General features: G+C 38.9%; 5 protein-coding genes across 5 annotated transcripts; all 5 read left to right on the forward strand.

The window, feature by feature from the left end:
* The first annotated feature begins 4,132 nt into the window (after nt 1–4,132).
* LOC124630247 (cytochrome P450 6B6-like) lies at nt 4,133–7,805 on the forward strand. The gene is made up of 3 exons (XM_047164028.1): nt 4,133–4,319; nt 5,419–7,078; nt 7,297–7,805. The coding sequence occupies exons 2-3, from the start codon at nt 5,713–5,715 to the stop codon at nt 7,485–7,487; spliced, it is 1,557 nt and encodes a 518-aa protein (XP_047019984.1). The 5' UTR covers nt 4,133–4,319; nt 5,419–5,712; the 3' UTR covers nt 7,488–7,805.
* Nucleotides 7,806–7,904: 99 nt separating this feature from the next.
* LOC124630248 (cytochrome P450 6B6-like) lies at nt 7,905–10,762 on the forward strand. The gene is made up of 2 exons (XM_047164029.1): nt 7,905–9,802; nt 10,231–10,762. Exons 1-2 carry the CDS (start codon nt 8,440–8,442, stop codon nt 10,401–10,403), a joined length of 1,536 nt encoding a protein of 511 aa, XP_047019985.1. The 5' UTR covers nt 7,905–8,439; the 3' UTR covers nt 10,404–10,762.
* Nucleotides 10,763–12,252: 1,490 nt separating this feature from the next.
* LOC124630594 lies at nt 12,253–13,922 on the forward strand. Its single transcript, XM_047164557.1, has 3 exons — nt 12,253–12,522; nt 12,959–13,044; nt 13,450–13,922. Exons 1-3 carry the CDS (start codon nt 12,432–12,434, stop codon nt 13,807–13,809), a joined length of 537 nt encoding a protein of 178 aa, XP_047020513.1. The 5' UTR covers nt 12,253–12,431; the 3' UTR covers nt 13,810–13,922.
* Nucleotides 13,923–14,341: 419 nt separating this feature from the next.
* On the forward strand, nt 14,342–15,913 carry LOC124630492 (UPF0728 protein C10orf53 homolog). The gene is made up of 3 exons (XM_047164428.1): nt 14,342–14,628; nt 14,892–14,977; nt 15,227–15,913. The coding sequence occupies exons 1-3, from the start codon at nt 14,538–14,540 to the stop codon at nt 15,509–15,511; spliced, it is 462 nt and encodes a 153-aa protein (XP_047020384.1). The 5' UTR covers nt 14,342–14,537; the 3' UTR covers nt 15,512–15,913.
* A 468-nt stretch (nt 15,914–16,381) lies between these two features.
* LOC124630696 lies at nt 16,382–19,806 on the forward strand. Its single transcript, XM_047164660.1, has 3 exons — nt 16,382–16,472; nt 18,783–18,868; nt 19,121–19,806. Exons 1-3 carry the CDS (start codon nt 16,382–16,384, stop codon nt 19,448–19,450), a joined length of 507 nt encoding a protein of 168 aa, XP_047020616.1. The 3' UTR covers nt 19,451–19,806.
* Nucleotides 19,807–19,937: the final 131 nt, after the last annotated feature.

The raw sequence follows: 19,937 nt of genomic DNA on the forward strand, positions 1-19,937 counted from the left end.
TGGAATTGGTCACTAAACTTGAGACCTACTTTGTTTTGGGATAGGTTAAAACAGTTTTCGGTATAGTTACCCAAAATACTGTTAGCAAATAGTGCATGCGCCCTGCATTTGTTCAAAGTCCAATCATTTATTTCATTCAGGCCTTTACGAGCACTTATGAACGTCAAAAATTACACTAGTTTACACGGTTTTTATACCCCAGATGAAAGTTGTTGAATTTTATCTATCTATCTATAGGTACTCTAGGAAAAATATTTAAAAAAATCTATCACGTCCACATTTGGAATTATACTTAATTTTAAAAACACGAGAAAACGGACCATAAACAACTAAAAATTATTAATTTTGGACTTCTTGTAGGTTTCGGAATCGGTTTCTTTTAATATAGACCAGGAGTAGTCTCCCAACATATTTTCGTCCCAATAGCCTTGATGACGATCTTCAAAAGCCTTTAAATCCTGGTGAAAGTGTTCTCCTTGTTCGTCGCTCATGCTTCCTAAGTTTTCCGGAAAAAAATCCAAGTGGGAATGTAGAAAATGAATCTTTTGACATGTTAACACCCATCTTATGATAATTTTGTAATGAATCACTAACTATCTCTTTATTGTTTTCACTTTTATTATTACCTACTTAAAAAGTCTCTAACAACAGTTTTGAATTAATTCCAAGCAACTCTTTCAGTCGTAGATAAAAGAGTATCAAAGGAGATCATTCAAGTCTCGAACATTTTGTACCCAAAAATGAAAGTGCCGGCCAGAAGAAAAAAATAGTAGATTCTTGTAGAGAATAATGCCCTGAACATTTTTTACTACTACAAGAATTGTCTACAATTAACCCCCCGGCTGCTATTTGACTTTGAAAATAGCAAAAAATCCCACAATATTTGGAGCATTACATTACGGCCCCAAACTGGAGAAGGCAGCCGCTGCCTTCAAAGGACTCCTGCCCAACCTGGGAAGTCATCAAATGACCCCCCTCCCGCTGTGGGGCAGGTTTTGTCCCCGCTAAAAATATCGTAGTATTTTTGTCGAGGATGCCCTGACGATTTTTTTCTTTTATAAGGAACGTCTTCGTTAACCCCCAGACTGCTATTTGAGTTTAAAGTGAATATAAAATCTATACTTGAATGTTACGACAAATACGTCCACATTATTTTTTTAACTAATTGAACGTCTACGACCCCCCCCCCCCTCCTGCTGCACACCGAGGAGACTTACTGATTTAAACCCATCATGTTCCTTCTGATAATGTACCAGGGCCGCGGTAACTCTTTCGAAAAATCCCGCAGCCCTGGCGAGCCCCACTGGGGTTTGCTGACTGTCTGAGGAGGGCTTGGGTCAACGCTCGGCGCCGACACAGACCTGTTGTTTCCAAGGAGGCGGAGGGACGATGAGCCTCCCTAAACTCACCGCCCACAGACCGACATCTATGGTGCCGGGAGTCTTCTCGACAAACGATGCGCGTGGTGTCTTCCACGTCCACGGCAGCGGCTGGGATGAGATGCGCGAACTCTCAGTTATTCCACCGCCTCCTTCTCTGGCATGCTTCACAGAAGGAGACGAAGGCATCCCATTCCCCCTCGCCCCTATAGAATTTCGAGTGGGTCATAGTCCCTCTGTCTCCTTGGAGACAGACAACATGTGTCGTCGGCATGCATTGTTTACGCCCCCCTCAGAGAGTTAGCAAACCCCAGGTGGCCCACCAGGGCCAAAACCTGCCGGGGCTGCGGGATTGTTCGAAAGAGTTACCGCGGCCTGGCTACATGGTCAGAAGGAACATGGTGGGTTTAAATCAGTAAGAGGCTAATCGGAGCTAATCAGTGTAGCAGGGGCCGTAATCGTAGACGTTCGGTCAGTTAACAAAAAAATAAAACCGACTCCCAAAAACACTGAAATGCAAAAAAAAATACTATTCTTAGGTGCATCGGCCTAGAAGTCGGTGGCGTATAAACTCAGGAACATCCATTAGACACTGTGTTTTTTTTGTAAAAAGGTTTTTATTTTTGGCTTTTCAGTGACAAGCATAGTTGTCACTATCCGCATTTGTGGAAAGATCTCATTAATACGAATAATATAAGCCCAAACACGAGGTAGTTTACATATTCAGTTGTCGAGTTCCCTCGACCTTCTCCGGTCTCCATCATCAGGTCAGCTCCAAACCTTCACAGTTGCAAAGGTCTCGTCAATACAAATAATATAAGCCCAAACACAAGGTAGTTTGCATATTCAGTTGTCGAGTTCCCTCCACCTTCTCTCGTCTCCATCATCAAGTCAGCTCCAAACCTTAACTGTTGCATAGTGTTATCAGACGTACACCTCATTGTCAAGTTTTTAACCTATGCACGCCTACAATTTTCGACAGTTGCCCTCGATTTCTCAGGGTTTCCATCATCAGATCCTGACCGGGTGATTAGGGGACTACCTGGAAGGTATACCCTATCAAAAACAAAAACAAAATTGCAAATCGGTTCAGGCGTCTTCGAGTAATCTGTGAACATACATAAAAAAAGATCCCGACGAATTGAGAACCTCCTCCTTTTTGGGAAGTTGGTTAAAAAAATACTGTGGACGTTATTTGCCATAACATTCAAGTATAGATTTTTTATTCACGGTTCTCCCACTTTAAACTCAAACAGCAGTCTGGGGGTTAACCGAAGAGGTTCCTTATAATTGTAAAAAATCTTCAGGGCATCCTCGACAAGAATCGTACGATATTTTTGTGGGACAAAGCCTATAGGGGCTGCAGGATTGTTCGAAAGAATTACCCCGGCCCTGGTTTCCCCATGATGGGTTTTAGTCAGTAAGAGTCTGACTTCCCCACAGCGGGAGGGGGGTCGTTTGATGACTTCCCAGGTTGGGCAGGAGTCCTTTGAAGGCAGCAGCTTCCTTCCTCAGTTTGGGGCCGTAATGTAATGCTCCAAACATTGTGGGATTTTTTGGTATTTTCAAAGTCAAATAGCAGCCGGGGGGTTAATTGTAGACGATTCTTGTAATAGTAAAAAATGTTCAAGGCATTATTCTCTACAAGAATCAAGTATTTTTTTACTCTGGCCGGCACTTTCAGTTTTGGGTACGAAATGAATGATCTCCTTTAAAATTACTTATGATTTTGCGTACTTGTGGGACGCCAAACACCCCCTCTTTAAGTGACATATACAATACCCGACTTAGTCTTCCTATTAAAACCCGAAGTCTTAGAAAAACAAAAGTAACAGTCATTTTCGTGATTAGTTGGTTCCCTGCACAACATTGGTGTACCAAATGACAGGTGTACGTTTTCGCCGGATGACCATCACAGTAAAGTGATTCTACAGCTCTCACAAAACACATTGTGAGCCCAGTTTTTTTCTTGATTGGCCACAGAAAATCCGAAATAATGAAGATATGCAATTTTCAACGATTCTGTCATATGTCTTTTCTTCTTTAGAAATATAAATTGTCCACAAACATAACAAAAGCGATCACAATTTTGTTTACACTGTCTACGCGACATTTTTTTTTAATTAAACAAAAAATATCTCTTAAACTAAACAAGTAATGCAAAACCAAAGATCAAGAGTTAAGAATGATTCCTAAAAACAAATATTTCGGGGTAGAAAAAAAATGTTACGTGATAGAATGTTTATGTTGTTACTTTTAGAATGTACAAAGGTGGCGGAGAGTACTGGTATAGATTTTGTGAGGGGTATATAAAAAAAATAAAAATTTGTAAACTAGTGTTATAAATAAGTTTGATTCTAGTTGCACATTCCAAAAGTAGCTTCCTATGGAGAAGAACGGGCAAGAAACTTCATGGATCATAACGTAAAAAAGAAGTGCTTACAATATTTTATGGGTTGACTCTGAGAAAGGTTGTATGTAAATACAATGCAAGTGAAATAGGAAGTTATATGAGAAAATTATTCAATTAAATTTTCATTGATGTTCTTAAAAAAACACTTCGCGATCAACACATTTTTAAATTAATTATTAATTCTAACCAAAGTTACTCATTCAACATAATTACCTACCCACTACCTACTAGGAAAAATATACATACCTTCATAAGTACTCTAATCTTTAAATCTAACCAATCAATTAAAAACATAAGCACACATTCGTCAATAGTCTGACTTTTGTCATAATACTCTAAAATTTTTGTCTACGAGCGACCGAACAAAGTCCAAAGTCTATAATGTTCCGAGATATATAATACTGAGTAGTGAGGCTCTCAACTCAAACTGGTTTGAACCATCCAGCTAGAACAACCTATGCTAGAATTTCGCGAGTTTTTGCCAAATTGTGATCAAAATAAACATTTTTTTAACACGGAGAACTGAGGTATGTATTGTTAGATAAAGTGTTTTACTAACATTTAATAGTGTAAATAAGTTATTATCAAGTGTAAAGAGATTGTGTTAAAAATAGACAACTTGAGTCCAAAGGTCGATTTTTAGCTTTATTTGGTGTCTGAAGAAAGTAACTTTCTTTAGTGAACGGTTAAAGTGACATTTATGATCAAAGTCTAGATCAATCAAGATAGTATCTTGATTTATTAGTGTTTATTCAGTTATCGGTGTTTTATTGGGTGTTAAGCCTTTGTTTGTCGTATCAAAACATGTTCAAAATCTCGTCTATTTTTGAAGTAGGTAATTTACTTGCTACATCATTTGTATTTCCCGATTTTTTTTTTGCAAATTAAGCTAAACTTTATTTTTATTGTATCGTGGGTACCTACATTTTAATATCTTATTCTTGACTCACCTTTGATAACTATTTACTATTATATTACTAAGGAAGGTGATATGGACATTTACTTATCACCTTATCTAGGCATTTTAACTACAGCTGGTGGAATATTGAGATAATAGTTGAAAGATAACAACGTATAAAAATAGGTATATTCCAGTATCAAGCAGTTACACAACATGTGTGAGTAAACAGCACTGTTGAAATTCAACATAATTATCGTATCTTTTTGTAGTTTATCGATAGTTTCTTCAATGCCCTAAAATAATTTTCGACAAACAAAAAATCCAATTCAGTTTTTCGAAAAGATTATTTTCACTCAATAGAAGTAAGTCCTTTTGTAGTAATACCTTTTTTCCTTTCGATGTTTGAGTAGCAAAATTTATTTAAAAAATCACATGTTATCACTGATATTATTTATTTATAGTAAACCTACTTATTTGTAGTTAGTTAAATACAAAGATAGATACCTACTTCATCTCATGCCTGAGACTTAATTGGTGATGCACGTAGCAGGATATGTCTATATTAAATGTTGGTGCCAATTATGCCAAAGACTCGTATGTTATTACATCCATTTAAAACATCCAATGCAGCACAATGTATATAGCGCTGACAATTTATAGTACATATTCATGATGTAATTATGATGCAATATAAAAACTTAAAAAAATATTTTGTTTCATTACAGGTCGAACAAACTACCAGCTATTTAGTAAAAATCTGAAATAGAGGAACCTTTCCTAGAAGTGTTGATAAACCGCAAAAATAAGCTAAACAGAGTCGTTTGTTTCCACCAACTATCGCGCCGCATTATAATCATCTAATATTGAACAATAAAACGTGTGTCTGTAATCGCCCACTATACGGCTGTGGCCCGACGGAACCCCAAGTAGGTACCGTTCACACAAACAACACAAGATAACGGGTCCCACCGCACACTCCGCGGTTAACTCAGTCGCACGTCTTTAACCACGAACACAACATGATATTCCTGCTGCTACTGCCTATTGCACTCGTGCTCTTATATTACTACACCACCAGGAACCATGACTACTGGGAGAAACGTAACATCAAGCACGAGAAACCAATACCCGTATTTGGAACGCTATACGACAATGTGTTTGCCAAGAAAAGCATTATAGAAATGGCCGCTGATTTATACCGCCAGTATCCGAATGAGAAAGTTGTGGGCATGTTCCGGGGAAACACTCCGGAGCTCGTCATTCGAGACCTGGAAATAGTAAGGAAGATCCTGAATGTAGACTTCGCGTACTTCTACCCAAGAGGAATCGGCAGAAACCCTACATATGAGCCTCTGTTTATGAATCTTTTCCATGCTGAAGGTGATTCGTGGAAGTTATTACGGCAGCGACTAACATCCACGTTCACGACTGCCAAGCTGAAAAAAATGTTTCCACTGGTAGTTGGGTGCGCTGAGAAACTGACACACGTCGGAGAAGACATCGTGAACAAAGGCGGAGACTGTGACGTGCGCGAGCTGATGGCGCGGTTCACCACGGAGTTCATCGGCGCGTGCGGCTTCGGCATACAGATGGACACCATCAATGACGAGCACTCACTCTTCAGAGATTTGGGCAGAAAAATGTTCAACAGATCGACGAAAATTCATTTCCTCGTAGCACTATATGATCTATTTCCTGAGTTTGGGACATTCTTTCAAAAAACATTGAAGGAGACATTCCTACTGGATTCCATGACAGAGATAGTTCAAAATATTCGTAAACAACGTAACTTCAAGCCCATTGGCCGAAATGACTTCATTGATTTACTTTTAGAGCTGGAAGAAAAAGGTAAAATCACAGGGGAGTCGGTGGAGAAGAGAACTGCGGATGGAAAGCCAATGCAAGTAGAAATGGAAATGGATCTGACATGCATGGTAGCGCAGGTGTTTGTGTTCTTCGCAGCAGGGTTCGAAACTTCCTCATCGGCAACGAGTTTCATGTTACATCAGTTGGCATTCCACCCAGAAGAACAAAAGAAAATTCAGGAAGATATCGATAGGGTGCTTGCGAAGTACAACAATCAACTGTGCTATGACTCGATCTCTGAAATGAAAGCATTGAGTAACGGGTTCAAGGAGGCAATGAGAATGTTCCCCTCTCTCGGCACCTTACACAGAGTGTGTGCAAAGAAGTACAAGATCGAAGAGTTGGGCATCACAATCGACCCAGATGTGAAGATTATCATCCCACTGCAAGGCATACAAAATGACGAGAAATATTTTGAACATCCGGAGAAGTTCATACCGGATAGATTCAACGATACATCGGAGGAAAGAAATAAGTTTGCATACATGCCTTTCGGTGAAGGACCTCGGCAATGCATCGGTGAGTAGCTAAAACATTGACTTATTAACTAGATACTTATTATTCTGGACCGCGTTGTTCAGTTACACCTTTCAAATTATGAAGTCTAATTTACACTTGCGAGTTAATAGCCCACTAACGCAAAATAATAATTCAAACTTATCCAGTTCAGTCACAGTTTTATATGAACGCCAAAAAATAAGAATTGTATTCCTAGCCTTTCACATTTTATCTTCCAGGTGCTCGACTGGGCGAGATGCAGTCGCTGGCAGGACTTGCAGCAGTTCTGCACAAGTTCAGCGTGGAGCCGACGACGACCACCAAGAGGTACCCCGAAATCAACCACGGCAGCAACATTGTGCAATCCATCGAGGGAGGCCTGCCACTCAAACTGAAACTTAGGAGCAAGGAAAATAATGTCGCTGCATAAGGAACACTCACTAAAGATCTCCATTCAAAGGAACATCATGAGCTAAAGTTACATAGGTAGATAAATGAAGATGATAATTGAACGGCACCTAATATTGAACATGGTGTTTTTAATATTCAAGGTTATTTATTAACACCCAGTGATACCAAAATAAGCAATAACAATTACGTAGAACGAAATTGTATGGTCAATGGCCATGGCCATAAAGTGAGTTTGAATTTATAGAATTGAAATGAAGTATTACAGATGTTGTTTATATTTTATTCTTATAACTGTAATTTTAAGCACCTAAAATATATAAGATAAAATTTTATAAAACGTTTCTTTTATTTTCATCTGTTTTCATAGTGAGTCATCCGGACTGGTTTAGCCAACTGATATGCCTTTAATAACTTGCAATTATCTTTAATCTTTGATATTTGAGTGTTTCTCAAGAATTAAAAAAAAGTTTTATTCGTATACAAAGTTTAAAGACATTCACTCGTTATTACCTTCTGTTTAAATAAAATTCATGTTAATGTAAATCAATTCAGGGCCATGAAATATAGCTGATATCTGACATTTCGGCCTCCTTTTGTCTTTATAATTTATAGTTCCAGTTGTTCTGAGGAAACTGTTCCTGATCCAAGATAAGTAGCAGTCTCTAACATTATAACAATACCTACATCTTAGCTATGCACCAAACGCATTCCCTTTTAAAAAGTAAAATAGTGAAAATGCTGAATAACAAAAAAAAAATGTCTACTGTACCTATTACATATTCAGTTTACAAATATCTATATCGGTTTCCCGTTTTACCGTTAATAAATAAGCAGATTGATATGATTTAGTATCCCTAACATTAAACGTTGCAATTCACACCGTATCTATGCAGATACTCAATGAACGATAACAAGTTACAACGTTCACTACACTGTTGATTCAGTCTCACGCGATCGACCGAGGCAACAACATGCTTCTCTTACTTATACCAATTGTGCTCGTGCTCTTATACTACTACACCACCAGGAACCACGACTACTGGGAGAAACGCAATGTCAAGCACGAGAAACCAATACCCGTGTTTGGAACGCTCTACAACAATGTATTTGCCAAGAAAAGCATCACAGAAATATCCGTGGAGCTATACCGCCAGTATCCCAATGAGAAAGTTGTGGGAATATACAGAGGAACTACACCAGAACTCATCATCCGAGATCTGGATATAGCCAGAAAGATCCTGAATGTAGACTTCGCATATTTCTACCCCAGAGGTCTGGGCAGGAACCCAAAATATGAGCCAGCGTTTCTGAATATCTTCCATGTTGACGGCGACACGTGGAAATTGTTACGACAGCGTCTAACATCAGCGTTCACGACCGCCAAACTGAAAAGCATGTTCCCACTAGTTGTGGCGTGCGCTGAGAAACTGCAAAATGTGGGCGAAGACATCGTGAACAAAGGCGGAGACTGTGACGTGCGCGAGCTGATGGCGCGGTTCACCACGGAGTTCATCGGCGCGTGCGGCTTTGGTATTCAAATGGACACCATCAACAACGAGCATTCTCTCTTCAGAGATTTGGGCAGAAAAATGTTCAATAGATCGTGGAGAAATTTCGTCCTCGTACCACTCTACGATTTGTTTCCCGACTTCAGAACACTTTTTCAAAAAATATTACACGAGCCGTTCTTGCTGGATTCCATGGCCGAGATTGTTCAAAATATTCGCAAACAACGTAACAACAAACCCATTGGCCGAAATGACTTCATTGATTTACTTTTAGAAGTAGAAGCCAAAGGCAAGATGACAGGTGAGTCAGTGGAGAAGAGAACTGCCGATGGAAAGCCAGTGCAAATAGAAATGGACATGGATCTGACATGCATGGTGGCACAGGTGTTCGTCTTCTTCGCTGCAGGTTTCGAAACTTCCTCATCGGCGACGAGTTTCCTGTTACATCAGTTGGCATTCCACCCAGAAGAACAAAAGAAAATTCAGGAAGACATCGATAGGGTGCTTGCGAAGTACAACAATCAACTATGCTATGACTCGATCTCTGAAATGAAAGCATTGAGTAACGGGTTCAAGGAGGCAATGAGAATGTTCCCCTCTCTTGGCACCTTACACAGAGTGTGTGCAAAGAAGTACATGATCGAAGAGTTAGGCATCACAATTGATCCAGATGTGAAGATTATCATCCCAGTGGAAGGTATACAAAATGACGAAAAGTATTTCGAAAACCCCACTCAGTTTAAACCGGATAGGTTCAACGATCCGTCTGAGGAGAGACATAAGTTTGCATATATGCCCTTCGGTGAAGGACCTCGGCAATGTATCGGTGAGTAGTTTTTACATTGTTTTCTTACAAAGACCTTTGATTTGTTAAGTCATTATTTATAGTAATCTAACCTTGATATTGAAGCTGATAACTTTCACCAAAATACTACCTTCAATAAATGATACGAGGGCCAATGCTTCTCATATTATCAGCTCTAGATTAAAACAATAAAATTATTCATCTGGAACCGAAATTTTCTGTCAAGTGGAAAATCCACGCGGATAACTTCAACATGATAAGACATCAACCCAACTGCAATATTTTTGGATACCCATACCCATGTTCTTCGATATTTAAGGACTTTTTTTCGGGGCTACAATTATGACCTATTTAAGTACAAATAAGGAAGGCGTCTGAAACAGTCTGCCATTTCTTTCCTATCCACCGTCAACTGTAAGGTTCTCTATCGTCAATAATTTTCTCATCAGGTGCTCGACTGGGTGAGATGCAGTCGCTAGCAGGACTTGCAGCAGTACTGCACAAGTTCAGCGTGGAGCCGGCGGCGACCACCAAGAGGTACCCCGAGGTGAACCACGGCAGCAACACAGTGCAGTCCATCAAGGGAGGACTGCCACTGAAGTTGACTCTGAGGAAAAAATAGCCTGTCAAAGAACCCTCCCATTTTTTGCTCCAAAAGCCATGATGTCCATCAATGCTTCATTTGTGTAAATAACCACTTCACTATCCACGAAGCAGACACAAGAGTCAAACAATTGGTGTATATCAAATGTGACACATGAGACAGGGAAGTTAGGAGCACACCATGTTTTGGAACCCGTAGAATAAATCAAGTTCGAATCAATCCAGACTTGAATAGAATACTTCTATCAGAAATAGTAAGGGCTCCGAAAACCATATAACCATAATATAAAATTGCTTTAGCCCTTAATCATTAGCTCTTAATCGTACCTAAATAGATAATTATTATTGTAAAAATAAATCAATAAATACTAAGATAAAGTACAATAGTTTTATTGCGATTATTACACAATATACCTGTCTACCATATGTTTATCGCTCCATAGCGACGCTATCTCTTATACATAGTATAATCTTGCAAGTAAATATTTACGATGATTGTAGGATTAACTATAAGGTACCTATGTGCCTATTTTGTATGCAATAGCTGCATAATGATATCGCGGACGTTTCAATGTCTCACCTTATTTGTATCGCAAGGCAGTCGTCTACTTATCGGTTGGACTGCAGGTTTATTCACCTAGCAAGCCCTAGTGTCAGAGTTTTCTCAAATCTACCTGACGGCCTCTGACGTGGAATTGTAACAACGACTGCTACTAAGTAGCATTCGGGGACGCCGCTTTTACGTGCCCTCCCAGGCCGTACCTGGGTGTAACACCTCCAACTTCCATACTCCGGGCTGCTTTGTGAGAGTTTCTAAAAACCACAAAGCGATTTCACCCCGTCCCCGGAATTGAACCCGAGACTTCGTGCACAGCAGTCGCGCTATCGACAACTAGACCAACGAGGCAGTCATGCAGTCATCGGTTTGTATGCAGTTACTGCATAATGATAACGCGGTCTCACCTTATCTGTATCGCAAAGCGGTGCTACATGTTGTATGTAAACAATTATATAGCAATCTGGGTTTGTAGCTATCTAGACTTCCTAATATTTCTTATTCTATTTATTTATTCTTATTTCTATTTTCGAATCTAAGTAAATAAATCTTTAGATTTTAAGTTTTTAAATAAAGTTCGTATGTAAGTTTATGTAAATTAAAAAATATACATTACTTAACACTTAACTTACAAACAAGAAGACATACCTACATATTTACGGCTTTTCAAAGTCCCAGCAGGGCAAAGGCCTGCCGAGGCTGCGGGGTTGTTCGAAAGAGCTACCGCGGCCCTGGTACAGACAAGGCCTTCGACGGAACACGACGGTTTTTAGTCATTAAGAGTCTGACACTCCCCCAAAGCTGCTAATCCATAGCGGGCATCATTTGATGATTTTTGAAGTCGTTAAAAATTTTAAAAGTTCAAAGTCTAAGAAAATTTCCGATCGGAATATACCCGGGGTCACATATTATTTTTATCAAATGTTTATATGCCTGTAAATAAATAAAACTGGGCGCAAAGTACAACATGATAAGTAATATTTTTCAGCTACATGCACTTAAAGACCTCTATAAATGAAGATAACCGTCAGGAAACTGATAGACCTTTGGACCACTGAACAGAGTTCTGCATTCAAAGTCAAAAGTTTTTATTTCATATCGACTTAAAAACCGAAAACATTGGGGGCCAATAGTCAGTCGCTCTTTGTAAAACATTAGGACGCAGATGCATCCGGTCAGACTGGAGGCTGACCCAAACATACATAGTTGGGAAAAGGCTAGGCAGATGATAATAATGAAGGACACATAAATTAGCCCAAAAAGAGAGAAGTAGAGAATTCTTTAAAGAAGTTTGCAAACTGGCCAACAGGAAAACGAAGCACAAACAAAAGTAAAAAAAACATCGTACTGACGTCTGCATGTCATCCCCTTAGATATCAGTCAAAGACGAATTTGATTATATTCCACTGTCCTTAACAGAGATATTTAATTTATTCGGCACAAACAAACTGGGTCTTAAACTCCTTACCAGTCAGATCCTGACTACTTAGAATGTCGATCTTATACGTAAAAGCTTATCATGGTCTTTGTAGTAGCAATAACAGTTTCTGTCACAAACCACAGTTCCTTCATGGATTGAGAGGTAAATCATTATTTGGTTTATTTACTTCTGAATATATCATCTAGGTATACATAGATAAGAAAAAAGAAAAATTTTAGGTTACGCGTATTTTATCCATGTACCTACGTGAAAAAGTTCCTCGGGACGTGAGAAAAAGCTAGTAAATTATGTAATGATAAACGGTAAATGCCGAACTAAGTACTTACATAAGTATAGTTGAAATACTTAAACGGCAACTGTTAATCCTACGCGTATCGTCTTGGCAACACGATAATCTTGGTGTGACAGCTTGCTTGTAAAAACCACAAGGCAACAAAGTTTCTCATGATTATTTGCCCATTGCTCAAAAGATCTATCTGAAGAGATAAGACTGCGGAGCATACTCAACAGACTACAAACTACATTTTCTTCACTGCACCTTAAGCATTAAAAAGGTTCGATGTCCTTTTTTTTGCAGATCGAGCTCAGAAAATCGGTATTCGAATAGATCTCGTACCAGTCCCTTTCGTCGACTACTGTATGCTCGAAATGTGTGGACATGAAGTAAGTTCTTTACTCGCGTATATTTGCAATAGGCTACTTATCCCAATAATTGACTACAGCGGCTTCTTACTTATTTAAATACTTTGTAAAGTTCGCATTAATTTACTTCAAATATCTATCTTCCGAGGCAAACGTAATGTGCGCCAATTGTAGGTGCTTTATCGTTTCTTCAAATATTGGTTGTTACACAACATTCGAATGATATGATGCTATCTGGCAGTAAAGTTATAAATAATATACGTTGACGACAATAAATGAAAACACAAGCAATTGTAGGTCATAGGATTAATTCTTACCTTTGTAACTTACGTTGGCGTTGCTAGGATATCATAGTATGCAAAACTATTTAATCCGGCTGTTTAGTTTAAGATGTTCTTTAAACCTCATGTACCTACTCCTCTTCAGATTTTCCGCTGTAAGCTTCAGAATTTGAAGTTCAACACTCAATTCACACGGGACGAGGTGTGCGATAGGGCCATCTACGCCATCCTATCGGCCTCCCTGAAGTTCCGGCGAGCGCGGGCTTGTCTATGGTTCTGGACAGCGCTTGACCACCAGCTGTTTAGAAGAAGCAAGTATGCGCCACAAGACTACTGGCCTGTTGACGTGGACTTTACAATAAAAGAAAAATGTGTTGATTGTTCGATTTGCTGCAAAGTGCCGCTAGAGAGTACGCCAGATAATACTATGACGGAAAAAGATAAAATGGAAGATCCCATTTCTTTAAAGTCGGAATCTTATTCGCTAGACGAAGATTTTATATAATCGAATATTGTCTCCTCTACGGGTTGATTAGTAAACTCAACTTTGAATTAACTCTGTAGTTATACTAGTGGAACTGACTTTCTTCTATTTTGCATTATTATTTTATTGAGCTTGTTCCTAAAATGTACTAGGTAGGTTAGGTACTTATGGGTACAATTCTGAGACGATAATTTTAATTTATTTTTAAGAATGATTAATTAAATATTCGGCTATTTACTGTCTTTATTGTGAAGACTATTATTTTAAGATCTATTAGAAATAATATTAATTTAATTATATTTTATTCTATGTTTCAAATGTGCATTTTTATTTATAAAGCCAACATACAAACATACAAATTCCATTGCATGTGCAGAATCATTTTGTAGACCAATAGATATAATCTAATTATTGCTGACGTGTAAATAGACACATATACATTTGCTCAGAAAAAAATTGCAGCTTATCCTTTTTTCTCTAAAAACCTATCACTAAATGGCCATTGCGTTTATTTGGAAATGTGACATATTAATTATTAAAAAAATATATCTTTCACAGTTGACAGCTGGTTTGCCGTCAGTCCTCTGCTCTTATCCCAATCTCTTGGGTGGTTGGTGGTTGCAAGAAGTTTTCAAGTTCTTTGCTGGTTAACTTTATAATATTTTAGACATCTGTTGTTTGTATTATCACTTGTGTTTCTACTTGTGTACTTTGGTTTTGATTAAGGAAGTTTATTTGTTATTTAAACCATGTCTTTACTGTACGTAAAAGCGTACTATGGACCTTGTGATACTTTTGACTGTTGCATGCATAAACCCCATTTGTTATTTGGTCTGAGAGGTAAATAATCAGTGGTGTTTGATTTTACTCTTTAACTTATGTAGTTTGTCACATTCTTGAGAGCACATCCAGAATGGGATCTAGAAGGGGTCCTATTACCCCAATATTAAAAATAAAATGGATTCCCTTTATCACCACTGGTAACTTAAAATAATAGGTATATTATAATAAAATATTTGAATGTAGCACTCACTGATAAAACATAGTTCCAACACCTTAGTGTGCTTATATAGGTAGCATTGATGTCATTGTTCTTTTTACAGATCGCCTCCAAAAATTGGGTTTTCGAATGGATCTCATTCCAGTACCGTTCATAAACTATTGCATGCTTGAAATGTGTGGACATGAGGTAAGAATAATTACATTCTGCTCAATTCTTACGAAATGAGGTCTCTAAAATAAATGTCAAAAGTTACTTCTGCAAGCAAAACGAATTGCTTCTTGGTGATACAAACCAAGAATCGCAATTTACCATTCCGTACATTCCACTCGTTACAAGGTTTTGTGGCACCCATTACTCATTCGTAGTCATTTGCAAAGCCTTTTCCACCAAATAATGATTATAAACATCAGAATAATAACGTATCTTTCACTGCAGGTATTCCGTTGTAATATAAAGAACTTAAAATTCAACGTGAGTTCTACTCGGGACCCCACTTGCAGACGAGCTATTGAGGCCGTCATTGGGTCCGCAGTAAAGTTCAGGATAGCTCGTACCATACTCTGGTTCTGGACGGCTTTGGACCACCAGATGTTCAGACGAAGCAAGTATGCTCCCAAGGACTACTGGCCTAAAAATATAGATTTCGGACACTCAACGTGCACAGAGTGCGTCAACTGCTGTGGCGTCGTTGTGAAGAAACCTCCTAATAGCGATACCTAACGTTGAAGATTATTAGAATACTCAATCATTCACGATGGAGAACTTTTGATTCCACATTTTTAAGTTTTCTCCATGGATCCCATATACCTAATGTCATTTGTACTTGCATATAAAGTCTGAATCTTTTTCACTAGAGGAGAATATTATATAATCGAAGATTGTTGTTTCGATTGTTGAAGTAAACTCAACATGCAATGAACTCTGTAGTGGTAGTAGTAGAATTGACTTCTTTCTATTTTATATTGTTTATTGAGCTTGTTTCTAAAAAGTGCTAGGTACTTACTTACTTTTAATAATGATTAATTACATATTACGATATTTACTGTCATTGTTATAGAGAACATTCTTATAAGGTTTATTATGTAACTAATATTAATTTAATTATATTTTATCTATATTTTACATGAGCATTTTTATTTATAAACCCTGACAATTATGAATTTCGCAGAGCGATAAACACACTGTACGCTCCTCAGGGGCTAGGGCTAGCCCATGCCTAGTCTGATTCTCTCTTATGCTACACTTTACATCTTTTTCTTTTGAATGGATTAAAAAATAATCTTCAACTCATTTAATACAAGAAGAAGTATAAAAGCAGAAAACGTAGATTCTTCATATCGGCGGACACATTAGAATTATATAGCCGCAATGATTGAGACGAAAAAGGATATACTGAAACCATAAATTAAATACCAACCAAGGAGGCAATGCAAGGAGGATTTGTAGCTGGCACATGATGAAATAAAAAAAACAACCCGTCACCCAAAATTGTTGTTGGGGTAATTTTATGTTAGCAGTTTTTTAAATTATTTTATCATCAATCCTGTTTAAATATTATTTTTATATAAGTTTCTTTAATAGTACATTAAAATGTCGTTTTTATATGTAAAGGCATACTACGGACCTTGCAACACTTTTGATACTTGCAAACATAAACCGCAGTTGTTAACTGGTTTTAGAGGTAACTGATGATGTCCTCCTAGCCGATTATCGGCTACGGCGGCTGTTCTCATGTAAGGAGATTAGCCAACTACGCAGGACATATTATAGTGCACGAGCATTTGCGCAGACACAGGTGCACTCACTATTCCTTAACTCTCATAGCCCGATGGGACGGTAATCCGACACGACCGGAGAGAGATCAGGCGCAGGACCGACATTTACGTGCTCTCCGATGCACGGGTGTATCAATCACCAGCTTCCAGGCTCCGGGCTGCTTTGTGAAAGTCTTCTAAAACACACAAAGCGATTTCGGCCCGACTCGGGAATCGAACCCGAGACCTCGTGCTCAGCAGCCGCACTTGCGACAGCTAGACCAACGAGGCAGTTAGGGAGAGGTAACTAATATATACCTAACTATCCGTTTTCCCGCGGCTTCACCCGTATCCTGAGGTAACTTTTTTCCGTACCTGGAAGCGTAAGCGTGTAAAGGTGAAGAATATTTCTTCTAATCGGTTTGGTATTTTCTCAGCTTTTAGTGTAGAAACATACAAATATTTCTTAATTAGGTACCTATTATACTTTAATTAGGTATATAAATGATCATTGGTGACAAACAGTACAGTGTGGGTGGTAGCCTACAAGATAAGGACCGAAGATGTGGCCTAAGTCACCAAATACCTGAACTATAGAGAGAAGAACGGATATGTCAAGAAGAGCATCACGTTTAAGCCGACAGATAATCTTGAACTATTCCAATTGACTGTGTATGTGGCTACAGAGGAAAATGAATCCTATGCTGATGAAGCGTCAATAGAAGAGATCGCCTAGCAGATGACATCCCACCAGGGGCCCCGTGGGCCTAATAAGAACATGAGGGAACTCATACTAGACCTCTCTGAGCTGGACGTTGCAGTGAGGAGACTAGATCCGGATTTTAAAAGACTGGATTGTGATATTTTTGTTAATGTTTAATATTTTAATTGCAATTTATCCTAAAATAGACCAATCCTTAGGTGGTAGGAGAGTGACCACCAACAATTGCATTCCCAAAGAGGGTTGACGTCAGGCAGGCGGCCGGTCGTAAAAAAAATATATTCTGTATTCGCCAACTGTGCGAAAAGTACAGGGGTGCACACAAAAACTTGCATATGGTGTTCGTTGACCTCGAGAAGGCATATGACCGGGTGCCTCGTGAGGTTTTGTGGTGGGCCCTTGAGGAGAAAGGTATACCAGGGAAGTATGTGCAGTTGATTCGAGCGATGTACGGCAGATGCAGTACACAAGTCCGGTCCGCAGCGGGCACTACCGCCAGTTTCAGTGTAGGTGTTGGCTTACATCAGGGGTCGGCTCTTAGCCCGTACCTCTTCCTGATGGTAATGGACGCGCTAACGGCAGATATACAGGAGGAGGAACCCTGGTGTATGCTTTTCGCCGATGACATTGTTCTGGTGGGGGAGAGTGGGCCAGAGGTCCAGAGTAGATTGGAGGCATGGCGGCTGAGACTGGAGACAGTAGGTTTAAAGGTGAGCAGGAACAAAACCGAATACCTTCATTGTGATTTTGGTGGTATTTCAGGACCCATGACCATAACCCTAGCCGGCATGCTCCTACCAGTTTGCTCCGACTTCCGGTACCTTGGTTCACTCGTCCAAAGTGACGGTGAGGTGAACAGGGACGTTACGCATCGGATCAATACTGGATGGATGAAGTGGCGACAGATAACTAGCGCTATATGTGACCCGCGGATGCCCCTCAAACTGAAGGGCAAAATTTACAAATCCGTCATTAGACCTGTCGTCCTGTATGGATCGGAGTGATGGGCATTGAAAAAGAGGGATGAGAAGAGAGTGCATGTAGCAGAAATGAGAATGCTGAGATGGATGTGTGGTGTTACAAGAATGGATAAAGTGAGGAATGATTACATTAGAGGAAGTCTGAAAGTAGCGCCAGTTACAGAAAAGATGAGAAGTAGAAGATTGTCGTGGTATGGGCATGTAATGAGGAGGGATGATACACATGCAACAAAGTGTGTGCTAAGTATGAATGTAGATGGATGGAGAGGAAGAGGAAGACCTAAGAAAAGATTGATGGATTGCCTGAAAGATGATATGAATAGGAAGGGAGTGAGTGTCAGTAGGACGAGTGACAGGGGAAAATGGAAGAAAATGACATATTGCGCCGACCCCAATTAAAATTTGGGAACAGGGCAGGAGAAAGAAGAAGAAGAAGAAATGATCATTGGTGTTATATTGTCAGTGTACTTAGATTATATTAGTACGGAAATATATATATTTATTAAGTCAACTAACAACACCTTTCGCTTTAACAGATCGTCTTCAAAAGTTGGGCTTCCGAATAGATCTCGTTCCGGTTCCATTTATCAACTATTTCATGCTCGAAATGTGTGGACATGAAGTAAGCATTTTAAATAAAATCTGTATCTACTTTTTTCATTCTAGTCACACCCCATAACCCTATTTACAAACTCCAGCATACAATAAAAATCATAGATTCCCCTTGAAAAGAAGGGGAAAGAATGGAAAAAAGTAAAGTATCACCTACTTTGGGAAATATTTGTATTTTTTAATAAATAATTTCACCTACGTGTAAAATCTGAATACCAATCACGAGCTTGACTCAATTTACCACCAAAACCATAAATTTCAGGTATTCCGCTGCAACCTGAAGCATATGAAATTCAACACGAGGCCTAGCCGGGATAAGATTTGCAGAAGAGCCATAGAAGCAGTAATGACGTCAGCCGTGAAGTTCCGACGAGCTCGCGCCATTCTCTGGTTCTGGACGGCTTTGGATCACCAGATGTTCAGAAGAAGTGCCTATGCCCCGCCTGACTACTGGGCAAAAGACATAGATTTGGGATTTTCAACCTGTGCAGAGTGTATTGAATGCTGTAAAATCCTTGTGAAAAAACGGTCGCCTAACGATGATAAAGGTGAAGATGATATTGAGACATTATCGTCGGAATACAGTATTTGATCCGTTGTTTCGGTAATTTCGATGGATCCCATTTGCTATTTCCATTGAATCCAGTTTTATAACATTCATTCATTTGTACTTGAAAGAAGAAAAACGTTTAATTTAGAAACATGACCTACGGCGTATAAAGTAAACTTTCGTGATATTCAAAGCAACAAATATTGAAATGGGATCCAAGGAGAATGATTCAATATAGGTTCTAGTACCATTTGTAGTATTCAGTATTTGGCAGACTGTCCAAAATCTCTGGTAGCGTTAGCAGTGAATATTTTTCAAGTTATTTTTGTAAGTACGAACATGTCTTTATCTTTATTTGCTAGTCTTGTTATTGTTAAATATATTCTTTTATTTAAATATTTACCTGTTTTTTTTTTTTTCATTTTACTTGGTAATCAGGTTCTATCAAACAATAAAAACAAGCATCATAAAAGGACCCTATGTGAATGTGTGGGTTACATTATAAACGCTTAGAATGTCCTGCTCCACG

This window comes from Helicoverpa zea, chromosome 5 (assembly GCF_022581195.2).
Source record: "Helicoverpa zea isolate HzStark_Cry1AcR chromosome 5, ilHelZeax1.1, whole genome shotgun sequence".
Lineage (NCBI taxonomy): Eukaryota > Metazoa > Arthropoda > Insecta > Lepidoptera > Noctuidae > Helicoverpa > Helicoverpa zea.